Source organism: Toxotes jaculatrix, chromosome 12 (genome assembly GCF_017976425.1).
Source record: "Toxotes jaculatrix isolate fToxJac2 chromosome 12, fToxJac2.pri, whole genome shotgun sequence".
Classification (NCBI taxonomy): domain Eukaryota; kingdom Metazoa; phylum Chordata; class Actinopteri; family Toxotidae; genus Toxotes; species Toxotes jaculatrix.
The window spans coordinates 20,071,720-20,084,098 of NC_054405.1; the positions used below are offsets into that span (position 1 = coordinate 20,071,720).

Genomic DNA, 12,379 nt, shown 5'->3' on the forward strand with positions numbered 1-12,379 from the left:
CAATTACAGAAATATTTGAAAGCGTAACTCCGTATGAGTGTACTTCAAAACGGCACATGGAAATTGCTCAAAAAGTAACAAAGTGCATCGCAAAAGATATGATGCCCCTCAGTACGGTGACCAAACCTGGGTTCGCTGGTTTAATAAATACACTGGATAAGTGATATAACATGCCGTCCCACACATATTTTAGCCAGGTCGCCATGCTGGAGTTACACACAAAATGCAAAGAGAAAGGCCCTGCGGAATAAGTAGGCCTAATGTTTAATCTATCTAAATATTGTTTTGGTCATACTACAATGATTCGTTGCTTGTTGTTGAATAATACAGAACATAACGAGCTTTCAAAAAATAATTGCATATTAAATCGCAATTAGATTATTTTCCAAAATCGTTCAGCTCTATAACGTATATCCTGTGTGTGAACCACTGTTCCTTATACTACGTTGCAGTATATAGCATAGTATGACTCAGCTATTCTAATCTGCTTTCACATTGCAGGCTACAAAAGCTGGATTTTTTACTGCTGCAAATTTATTTGGTGACGTTTGTAGCTTTATGTTTCACATTTTCAGTAACAAAGAAAGATTTTGTTTAGCTTTGTGGCCTGTAATCTGAATGCACCATTACTCTCTCTGTTTAACCCTTTTCTGATGATCTCTCTTCTATTTGTACCTGCCCACAACTTTTTTTTTCTTCCAAAGCTCCCTTTTTTTTTGGTTTGGTTCATTTTTTCTAGTTGCTTACTGTCCTTGACCTATTTTTCCTCTTTCTCTTTTTTTATCCTTAATTTTCCCTTCCCTGTCACTGTCTTTTTTTCCTTTCTCCTTCTGTTTCCCCTTTTCTTCCTTCTCTCCTCTCCCTCCTGTCCAGCCTCAGTTGCTTGAGAGGTTGTTGGAGGAGATTCAGAATCTGAAGGCCACAGTTTTGTCTCAGGAGAAGAGAATCTGTGACTTGGAGAATAAGCTTTCCCAGTACACCAATGGCACTGCCTGATGTGCATGTGAACACACCTTCTGAAGAACTGGTCTGAATTTCATAGAAACACATTTCCTTTGCATTGACAGGCAGCCACTCTCCTACATACTCAAACAGTGTTGTCCCTCTAAAGGTACCGTTGTGTAACAGCATGAATGTGGACAATGTAAATTCCAATTGACGGTTCAGCAAATTTGAACAAAATGCATCCATATCTAATACAATTGCTTTGTGGTTGATTCTACGTAATCCACATTCCAGTTTTTACATAATGTACCTTTAATGCTATGCCAAAAAAATATTTGAATGTATTCACACCATTTACAGTGATTTGAAAAGAGTGCAAATGTGGAGTGAGGGGGCTGAAGGTTAGAGGGACATGTGCAAGTTGTGTTAAAGGTGTGAGGTAAGTCGACTTTGTTCTCACTTTTTATTTTCTAACAACTGTGTTAGAAAAGGACAAATATACACAAGAAGCAAAACTGGGCCCTTTTTTTTGGTTTTGATAAATTGCATCTTCAAACTACCCAAACTAAATATTAATAAACACACACACCGGAATTAAAGATACACACCAGATAAGCACGCATCTCAACATGTATTTGCTTCACCCTCCCAATCAGACGATCACTGACCAGTTTATTTAAATAAGCCTCTCTGAAAACTTTTCAAAATGTAAATAGTGATAAAGGAAACCAGAAAAAAAATGTTGAACTTGTAGCAAAATGTGAAAAGTCTATAAAGGATTATACATTAGACGCATTACGACAACAATAAAAAAAAAAAAGTGTTTTTTAAAAAACAAATGTCTGCGGTTTTCATCTGTTGTTACAGCATTTTCCAGATCATTTCCTGTTGAGAAATTATCGCCCGCTAGACACCCCTCACACGTGAAAGGCTACACACTGGCCAGCTGGACTTTAACTATCCCAGTCTGTGTGTATCCATGTGCATGGGTGGAAACAGACGAAGAGCTGGCTGGAGATCTGGAGCACAGTTCAGAGCTCACTGTCTGGTGCAAAGGAACAGCACAGTTTTTACTTCCCCTGGGAGCAGCTGCTTTTTCCTCTGAGTAGGATTTCTCTTTTTAATTTTGGTGTTTAGTTTGGCTCATAAACAGAGAGAAATACATCTACAGAACAGCAGGCAGAGCACAGAAGCCATCACGCCCCATCTTTCAGAGGACCAACTCCCTTTAAAACAGCAGTTTTAAGCCTCAGAGTAGCTAAGCAACCCAGTGATGCATGCATATGAAAATCAGTTGGTAATTTAAAGGTGCATTAATCAATTAATTTACCACTAGCGGGAAGAGAAAGTCCAAAACAAGCTGAGAGACACAACAACCCAACATATTATCACCTTATAAATTTGATGTGACAGATATAACAGATTAACTAACAGCTGCCCACTAAATGTTATGGCAACTATTAACGATAATAGTTATCGTTAATAGTTGATAACTTTGTCACCGATCAACTTGCAACTCTAGTGTACAGGAGGGTATCAGAGCTTTCTTGAGAACAATTGATTGCTCCTGCTGAAAACTTTGTTGATAAGAACATTGAGACTAGGGGATGCCCCTAGTGGGGAGGCTCCAGTATCATCATGAGCCATAGAACTACCAAGCTTAGGCAAAGAAAGAGGGACTGAGTGACTTTGGTGGACAAAGAGACAGCAGCTGTTGAACCTTCCCGGAATGAGTAGGAACAGGTGCCTACGTTACCAACTCGATCCACAACCAGCAGCTCCATTTCAGGTGAACAGCAAGATGAACTATAGGACACCATCGTTATGTTCTCGTTGCCAACAGCCAGGCTGGTGTTTATGGTCCCGTTGCCTTGTCTGAGACTGACGCGGTCGACCCCCACCCCTTCAGCTCCATCAGTCACCCGGACGGAGAGCTCCCATGTCGAGAAGCTGCAGTTTTCAGAGCAGTTGGACCTCAGGCTGAGCAGCTCACACACTGGATGAGTGAAATCAGTCACCTGTGAAGAGAAAATAGATAAGTTAACTAGTTTTACATCAGCGATTCAACCAGTAAACACAATGATGGAGGGACTTAATAAGCTAGAATGATTATTCAACGCCTTAGTCAATAAACTGCTGGTTTTACATCAGTGATTTCAAGATTCTTTCTAACTTTGTAATTTTATCAGTAAATATGATTCTTAATTTATGAGTGTTACCGTGTTTACGACAGAGAAACGCAGCACGATGTAGTTGGTGTCTGCGCCGCCTGGACCTTCCGCCTCAACGGTCAGTGTGACATCAGTACCGGATGGGGTGTTAAGTGGTGCTGAGAGGGTCACTGTACCATTAGTACTGTTTCCGGTCTCCAGGAATAAACTGGATGGAGACGTTGAGTCAAAACGTTGGTTGTTGGTGGCTCGGATGGTGAAATTCCCCCCTGTTCCACTGGTCATCACAAAGAAGGGCACGGAGAAAGGTGTTCCTGGTACTAAGATGCTGTTTGATTCAGCCTAAATACAGAGAGAATCAGACAAGAGTCAGTGTTTGTAGTGATGAACTTCATGAACTTTTATAAAGTGAACATTCAAAGTTTATGCTGCTGCATTTCCTGTTATGTTTGATGTGACGTCCCTGTGTAACACAGTGATGGTCTGGGATGCGTACTCACGGTGATAGTCAGATTGGAGGCTCTGAAGTTGGTAGATGACTGCCTTTGGAAGACAGTTGATGAAGCTCCGCTGGTGGCAGCTCCATCCTGCCCCTTCACCCGCACCACAAACTCCACTGATGGTATCCGGTCAACCTGAACCAAGAACATTCCACCCCCCTGTGGCTCCATAACTCCTTTGATCTCCTCTGACCCCGCCGATTCAATCAGAGCGACTTCTGTCAGCGTGGCAGTGTCGCTCCCCGTTAAAGACACCAACAAGCTACCGTTCAGACCTTTTAAAGGAAAGGAAAATTCATTGTGTCTTGTCTTGATGATGTTAGCACATCATTAAATTCACAATTTAATGTTTCTTTACCAGCTCTGGGTCGTGTGTCAAGAGCATCAAATCCTGAGAACGGGCCCTGCGATGCTGCCACAAAGTCAAACAGGAAGTCAATAGGACTCTGCCCTGCACATAAAAAGTTAAGAACAAAAAGAGAAAGGCTAAGTAAACAAGCCAAACTGTACATTGTATACCTATCTATACCTATACTCTACCTACCCAGTGTTCTTTCTTGTCAGAACTTCAACATTGCACACGTGTGTTTACAGCTGTTTATGTTTTGAGACAACAGCATGAAAAGGTGTGAAGAAGTAGTGGGAGTTACAGACAACACTGTCAGACATGACAGGAGTCTGCACACAATGACTCAGCCATGTCTTTAAAGGTTAAGGGATCATCTAAGGGGACTGCAACTGATCCTGAGGGGGATATGAATGTTATTATGGGAATTTTACCAAAATTTCAAGGATTAAAATATGATAAAATCCCTGTACTGACACTAATAGTTGGCAGAATATTTCTTTTGAACATTTTCTGGAGCAACGGACGGAACAACACATGACTAAAACTCCCTGGGAACACGGAACAGAAACCTAGCGAGACCTGATGTGGGCTGGTAACTCAAGAAGGAGAATCCTTATCATGTCAGCGCAAGGCTTCAAATACAGCTGTAAATCACTGATCACAAGTTACTTTAATGCACATGAGAGACATACAGGAAGGGGATGCACTCTCTGACATCCAAACCAAAACAATGAAGACTTGTTCTTAACGGTAAGTGACAGCTAAGCGACTCTAACAAACATTGTTAATGTCTAACAAACATTTTATGATTTTATAAATCAATCATGGAAGTCTCACCTACGACCTTCAGCGTGTAGGGATTAGTTGACACCATTCTTATTTCCCATTGTCCAACTTCCTTTTTCAGCCGCAGAGTCTTGAAGTTTCCCACTGACTGGGATGCAGTGATCAGTGATCCTGTTGCGTCGGTGCTTTGCTGAGTTTCACCTTTAAACAAAAACCAAATGTAAGCATGCTGGCAGGGAACTGTTACAGAAATGAATGATGTTACGTGATCATGGCAGATGTGCTGCATTTAGTATTTCTAAAAATCAATACATTTACACATGATTTGGAAAAGAATTTAACTGTAAAAAAAAGGCTTGAATGAAAGACTGGTAGGTATTTAAGGATTTTCTTTTTTTTGTCTTAGAATTTTTGAACATTTTTTTCTCTTTGCACAAATGTAAGCAATTATATTAAATGTATCTACTGTCCAATGATAGGAGCAAATCCAGTGAAATAAGCTGATTTTAGTTTCAAATTTTAGCTGTTATAAATGCTGCTTTGTTAGAAAACATTCAAGGAAGTTCAATACTTCCTTGAATGTGGATACGACACTATCCACATTCAGATTTTTTACATAGTCTGTAAAAAATCTGCAGACTATGTAAAATGTGGAGCCAGTGTTCTGCAATCATATTGTGATGACTCAAAGTCAACATAATGACGTAGTCATGCTAAAATAATACACATGATGCCTTAACTGCAGTGTTCATAAAGAGAAACGATTTACTTTAGAGAGGCAGTGTTACCATTGGGGCTGATGAGAGTGAAAGTGACGGTGGTCCCAGTGATGTAAACTGTGAGGTTTATTACTGTCTCATCTACGATAAAAAGGAAATTATCTGCCCTTCCTGGGTCCCTTGCTGCTTGCAGAAGAGTCACCTGTAAAATCACATTAAACAGGTGCCACAGTTGGAATCTTCGAATCGACAAAACTAACTAGAAGTGAAATCTTTGTGCTGTTACCAGAGAGGAGCTGGAGGTCTGTGTTATGATGCTGGTGGCCAAGGGAAGCTCATTCTTTGTGACTTCGATAGCCTGACCTCCTGAAGCCTGAGCCAGGTCTCGGTACAGCTGGGCATCTGATGCTGCTATTCTGCTGTATTGCTGTGGGATGCTACCACTCCGTCTCCGACGACTGGTCACTGTTGAGGTACTAATCATAAAGTTCACCTGTTAAGAAAAAGGTGAATGACAAAAAAGATTTTAAAAAAATCAGAGAGGTTTATAGTAAAGATTAATGTGATTAATGAACAAAGAAAAAAAAATCTTCCAAATGATGGTGTAATACAGTTATTTGTTCCTGTTTCTTTTTTATTATATTGCTTTACATGTTACTAATGATTATTTTCATCAGTGTTGTGTCTCAATTACTCAATAAAATGGAAGAAAACGGTAACAAATTTTCATCCAGGTTTCCCAGAGTCCAAAGTGATGTCTTTAAAAAGCTTATTTCCTTCAACCAACACTTCAAAACTCATTGAAAAAAAAAAGAAATTTCAATCAATTATCGAAACTGCTGCCATTTTATTTTCTGTCAGATAACTAACATATTAACCGACTAATTATTGCAGCTGTTTCTTGCCCAAAAGTGTCTCTTTGTCAGGTTCAGAGGAAACAGTCTCAGGCGTATATCATAGACTTTGTTTTAGTCCCACCCATAGATAGACAGGTGCACACCTCCATGTCTGACTCAAGACTTTACCAACACTCAATCACAAACTCGCAGTGTGTACAAAAACACAGTAGATACTCACCACTGTTTGAGTTCGCTCTATGAGAGCGATCACTGTGCTTTGTAGTTGTTTGTCTTTAGCAGGTGCATCGGTGAAGAGGAAGATCTCAGAATTTAAAGGAGCATTAGTCAAAGCCAGCTACATGAGGAAAAGAGTATGAGACAGCAAGGATAGTTTTAGTTAAAACTGTAAACTACACAGCATATTTTGAAGTAGTCTCAAAGACGTCACAAAACCTGAAGCCCAGAGAGACTCAGTTCTTCCGCATCTCCTCCACCACTGGCTGACAGTGAATTAATAGCATTCTTAAAGACGTTTGGATCTGTAGTCTTTGTCACCGGCCCGAAATCTGAAGTTCATTTGGAGAAAAGAGAAAGAGATTTTTTTTTTTTTTTTTTTTAATCATCTTCACCTTCATATCAGGGTGACACTTGAAAATCTGCTGATTTATTTTTATTTCCTTTAGGAACATTTCACAGTTTGGATTTTTAAAAAAAATATTGTACAAAACAATCATCTTTTCACAAGAGACAGAGAAATAGATAATCTGACGTGATATATGATAGAGGAAGAGATAATATGACAAATCTGTGGCATCCTACAGAACCTACCTGGATCATTGAACGGTACGAGGATATAAAGAGAAGGCTCGTTCTCTGTTCCCACTTCACTGTTGATTATAAAGGAAGTGACGTTCCTCACTGTCTCGATGTCATCACTCATGCTTTGTGTGGTGTCGATCACAAAACAAAGGGCTTTACTGGATCCTTTGGAGATTCCCATCATCCTGATGTAGAGAGATGGATGAGACCAAGAGATCAGGGAAAAAAAAAAAACTTTGAACAATCATACAAAAGGAAAACCTGCTGTATAGGTTCCATACTCGAGGAATGGTCTGTCTCCGGCAGCCCCTCGAATGTCTTCTAGCAGCTGACTGGTTGCAGCTTTAGCCAAATTTGCTGCTTCAGTGTGGAGATATCCGTGACTGGCACTAAGAGAGTCTTTGTTGATCCCACCTGTTGGCTCGATCTTACTTGTCTGATCAATTAATCCTCCGTGGCTGCATTTTCCTGTTCAACAAACAGCATGAAAAAAAAAAAACATCTCTGGATTTTTAAAATAAGATCAGAGCTTTTCTGAAAACTGTTTAAATCTTGTACATCTACAGATCATCTGTGCAACTTTATTAACTTTTGATGTTGCTCAACAATTTACGAAAGTTTTAGCTTGAATCATCTCATTAATGTTTTGAGAACATGAGCTCAAAACCTTGATGATGTATCTGTCTGGAGAGACAGATGGCAGCAGTGTACACAACTGACTAAAAATAATAACTGCACTCAAAAACAGCAACCACCGATAACAAGTTCAAGGAATATCTCTTACGTCAGAGGAAGAGATGGAAAATGTCTCCAAGACAGAAAACACAACAGGGGAAAAGGTCACTTAAAGTGGATGCAACAACAGAGGAGGGGAAACAAAGTTTGAACAGAAAACTTCACAAAAGTTCAGGATGAGTTTATTGAGTTTACATGAGTTTACTGATGCAACACTGGGAAGGAACAGACACCACATCTTCTTTCTATTAAAGGAAGACCGAGGACTGTGGCTGCTGGACTTGAAAAAACTGTTGCACAATATGTGTTTCAGGTTACGTAAGCTATCTGCTGTCTGATAGATGTAGTGGATTAAAATGTACAGTGTTTCCCACTGAAATGAAGTAGAAGTAGCCGTTGTAGTATGAAATGGCATAAAATGTAACTATAGAAAGTACAAATTACCTTAAAACTGTATTTCCTCCAATGCCACTAAATAGAAATCTTGACGAAAACTACACACTGGAAACCTCAAACCCAGAGAATATATCTGTGTGTTGCTGTGGCATCAGTGGCTCAATTAATTATTTACCTTTTGGTTTGGTTGAGATAAAAGGCACAATACCAAAATACCCAGAGGTCAGTATCTTCTCCTGTATGATGTCCTCCAAAATGTTGTTGCTGCAGTCATCTCCGTTACAGCTGCGACATGTTGCCCTGCTTTTATCTGTGAAAAAATGAAAGAGGATGTTTTTCCCCGCTGAAATAATTCCTTGACAATCACACATCAAACTGCATTCCTCAGTCAGTTTTGCTATTTGATTGTTAATTTGATTGCATAGCAAAGCACAGACATGCCACATCCTTACCTGCTATGTTACCAATGCTGGTGTCTGATCTGATGAGATTGCCGTTTGGGAGCTTGTTCCCCAGCTCCACCCAGTTACTATGACTGTAGAAGTCCTTCAAGTTGATAAGAGATAATGAAGGCTAGCAATCCATCAAATTTCTTTGAATCTAAGTGAGTTCAAAACTTCATTAGTAATGTTTTTTTTTTTAAATAAAATAAATACCTGTAAAGGATGTAAAATCTCTCCTAGTTGCTGCCTCGCTGCCTCAAAATTTTCTTGCTTGTTGCTTGCTTTGACAGCCTGTATTCCCTCTGTGATGATCCTCCTTCCTTGAACAAACATTTCTTCATCAAAGTGGAAGCTTGCATTCAGCGCATAGCGGATGTCCACCCGTATATTCCGTAATATGATGAACGTAATGGCTTGTTGGAAACTCCTGGTCGATTGTGGTGCATTGCACGCGGCAGCAACAGTTTGAGCAGTGAAAGGTTGAGCCTGTGCACACACAAAGAAAGCCAATCATTACTAAATGAGACGTACTAATTTCCAGTGGAAATAGTTTCACTGAAGTGAATTCTTACGGGAATAGTGAAGTCTGTCCCTTCAGCTTGAGCCAGAGCGCGGCACACCTGCACAGTGGTGTTCAAAATCGCCATCTCAGTGATTTCAAGGTGATTCAGAGACTTTCCCGGTAGTATCCCAAATCCATGGGCTCCAGTGTGCAGGAGCAGGAGACACAACACAGTCAACTCTGAAGACATCATTCCCAAACCTGAGAGACAGAAACACCTTCAAAGTGGTTGATGGTACAGACTATCAGTCAAAGGCACTTTCATTTGTTTTTAATTCATCTCTATTAGAGCTGCTCTCAACAATTTCTAAAGTCCAAACAACATTCATAAAGGCTCGTCACAGGTCAGAAAGGCTGCGGGCAAGTGAGTGTAAATGCTTTTTCATTGTTTCTCTTTCTTTTTGTCGCTGGAGTTGAGAGTTGGCTGGACTGTTGCCAGAAAGCAGAAAGATGATGCTTTCACCAGCTAACACCAGCAGTGTTGTACACCTCAAACTTTAAAGTACTAAATAAATAAATAAAGAAAGAAATAGAAACATACTGATGCAGCGAAGCAAATTTACATCCCAGTGACTCAAACATCATAAGAAACAGCTCAGACCTCATCACAACAACCTACTTTATGTAAACAACCTAATATAGCTCTTTGACACAATGACTAATTTTTACTGAACATTCAAATCTCAAATTCAACTTTTGTGTAAACATTTAAAAATAATCCCCCCCCCCCCCCCCCCCCCCCAAAAAAAAATAAAAAATAAAAAAATAAACCAGAAAACAGGATTTTTTTTAACAGACTATATACTGCTATATATGAGATACATCAATTCAATAAAAAAAATCTATTACGTTGCTTTTCAGGTACTAAACTAATCATCATGAGTTCAAAGGTTACTGTACCTGAGGTCTTGAGGCTGTCCTGTACACTAATTCTTCATTATGTCAGCAGCAGCTTTACAGTGCTCCACACACAGGGCGGGCTCACGCAGGACTTGTTCAACCTGTTGCTTTGCTATGATTGACTTAATGTGAAACAATAATGTTAGCAGGATGTTAATGTCAGCAGGATCATGAGGGCACAGAAGCACTTTCACTTTAAGATGTAGATGTTAATTTTGTTTCTCTAAAATGTGTATTCATCTCAGAGAATTCTGGTAAATCTGTGGCTCCAGGTCATTTTGCTTCTGTTTTTCCAAAATCACTGGCAAAACAGTATTGTAATAAACAGTAATAATGGAGTCTTGACTTTTAACTTAACCCATGCTATACCTTTACACACTAAATGAATACATTTTAAGTGTCTGAAAAAAAAAAACATCCTTGATACTGTGACAGTTTAATATTTTGAATTTCAAACAGCCACTTTTGAAGTCATTTAAAGATGACTTCGAAACCCTTGAGTCGTGTCACCCATCAACAATTGTTCTATTTCTATTAAGTTAAAAAAAAGTTATAGAACAATGTGAAATCTCTGTTTAAAATCAGAGATGATATCAGCAAACACATATTCAAGTGCACTTTCCACAGAGTCAGGCTCTTCGTGTGTGTGGACACGTATAAAAAAAGAGAGAAAAAAAAAGAAAAGAGAGATAGAGAACAAGCATGCGTATTATTTTGGCCATCTGACCATCTCAAAAATATCAGACAAAACCAAACCTACGCCCTTGTGTGAAACATTTTGTTTTTGTTTGCACCAAACAAACAGGTTATACAATGCTGGATTATCTGTCTACCCCGTTTCCTGTCTTTATTCTAAGTGAAGCTAACCAGCTGCTGGTTGTATTTAACAGAGACAATACATACTTTTTCTTTTGGTATTTCTACACTGTGGTATTACTGCTGGCACCAGTTCAGCAGCTGATGGGGTGTTCCTTTGCTTGCAGTAACTTTGATGATTATGTAAAATACATAAATACACAAAATGTATATTAATATATTTACCCTGCTAGTTACAGGGCCGAAGGAAGTCGACCTCTTTAGTTCACCAGTTACATCCAGAGATGCTGACCTGGCCTGGATCTTCATTTATCCCAAAGAGATTCCTGAAGATCGTGGTGACCCCGTGACCTTTGATCTAAAGAACCAATTCCAGGTTAAAATGTCCCCATAATTAATATTTTGATCCAGAATAAATTTGCTAAAATCTAAGATAAACTTGACTGATTGCACATAAATGTTTACATTCAGATAAAAAAAAAATAAAATAATTTGTTTTGGTTTGGGTTAGTTTTGAATGCTCTTGCTAGTTTTTAAAACAAAAAAATTGTAGTTATAGATGCTGTAGACCACAAATGCAGGCATTTATTAACAGAATCGAACCCCCGAGCTCTCTGTCGTGTCTGCATGTTTGAATTGTTTCGTTTTCATTTCACATGAATACAGGTTGTGTGAAAAACCTGTTTTTGTAGTTAAAAGTATCTGACAGCAGGTGATGGTATGCACTATAGAACAATAAGAGGACTAGCAGAGAACAATGCTCCCATTCAAGGTTTCCCATCTATCTTTACAAGCTAAAATATTTTTGAAAATGGAAATCTTTATACGATCTTAGTTAAAGGTAACTTGAGCTTCTCTACAGTGTTCTGTTTGTGAATATTTTTCAGTGATACTTGTCATTTTAAATTCAGGTTTTTCAAAGAAGTCTGATGAAACTCCCAAACAGCGAATGAATCTAAGAGCCTCAGTTCTAAACTGCTCATGGTCAAGGGACGTTATATAAATTATGGCACTGTATGTCAAACATGACATGTCAGGATCAGTGAAGTCCTCCTCCACTCAAAAATGCTTATTGTTACTTAACATGGATGTTTGAGATTGAGATGCATGTGCTGAGTTTGACACATTCATCTGCTGAGGATAAACACGTGCCAGCAGGAAACTTGGAAACTTTAAGTTCACATGCACTGAGAATGAACTTTACAGAGAAGCAGGAGACACCTAGTGTCCAGTAGTTAAACCTCTGAAATGAAAATTATTTGCATGTTCATAGACTCTGGACTTTCAAGTGGAGGTGAAGGATTAGATACAGTTTTGAGAAGGCAATTGAACTTTTTTTGTGGACCGACACAAACATAAATTGACATAAATTATTATTCTAAAAATTATTTAAAGGTAA

General features: G+C 39.0%; 2 protein-coding genes across 3 annotated transcripts in view; one reads left to right on the forward strand and one right to left on the reverse strand.

The window, feature by feature from the left end:
* Window positions 1–1,780, forward strand: part of coro6 (coronin 6) — a 52,461-nt gene extending 50,681 nt beyond the window's left edge. Inside the window, exon 11 of the mRNA XM_041051082.1 lies at window positions 874–1,780. Coding sequence (XP_040907016.1) covers window positions 874–996 — 123 coding nt within the window. The 3' untranslated portion in view covers window positions 997–1,780. The remainder of the gene's footprint in view (window positions 1–873) is intronic.
* On the reverse strand, window positions 1,601–10,279 carry LOC121190389 (von Willebrand factor A domain-containing protein 7-like). 2 transcript variants are annotated; one of them, XM_041051080.1, is made up of 16 exons: window positions 10,165–10,279; window positions 9,275–9,465; window positions 8,916–9,188; window positions 8,712–8,805; window positions 8,435–8,569; window positions 7,410–7,596; window positions 7,138–7,313; window positions 6,763–6,875; window positions 6,548–6,664; window positions 5,757–5,963; window positions 5,540–5,672; window positions 4,803–4,952; window positions 3,975–4,067; window positions 3,617–3,891; window positions 3,165–3,458; window positions 1,601–2,963 (listed from the first exon to the last, which is right to left on the reverse strand). In XM_041051080.1, exons 2-16 carry the CDS (start codon window positions 9,455–9,457, stop codon window positions 2,559–2,561), a joined length of 2,835 nt encoding a protein of 944 aa, XP_040907014.1. In that variant the 5' UTR covers window positions 9,458–9,465; window positions 10,165–10,279; the 3' UTR covers window positions 1,601–2,558. The 2 variants fall into 2 exon arrangements, with proteins under 2 accessions (XP_040907014.1, XP_040907015.1); XM_041051081.1 differs by having other exon boundaries at window positions 9,275–9,482; window positions 10,165–10,178.
* Window positions 10,280–12,379: the final 2,100 nt, after the last annotated feature.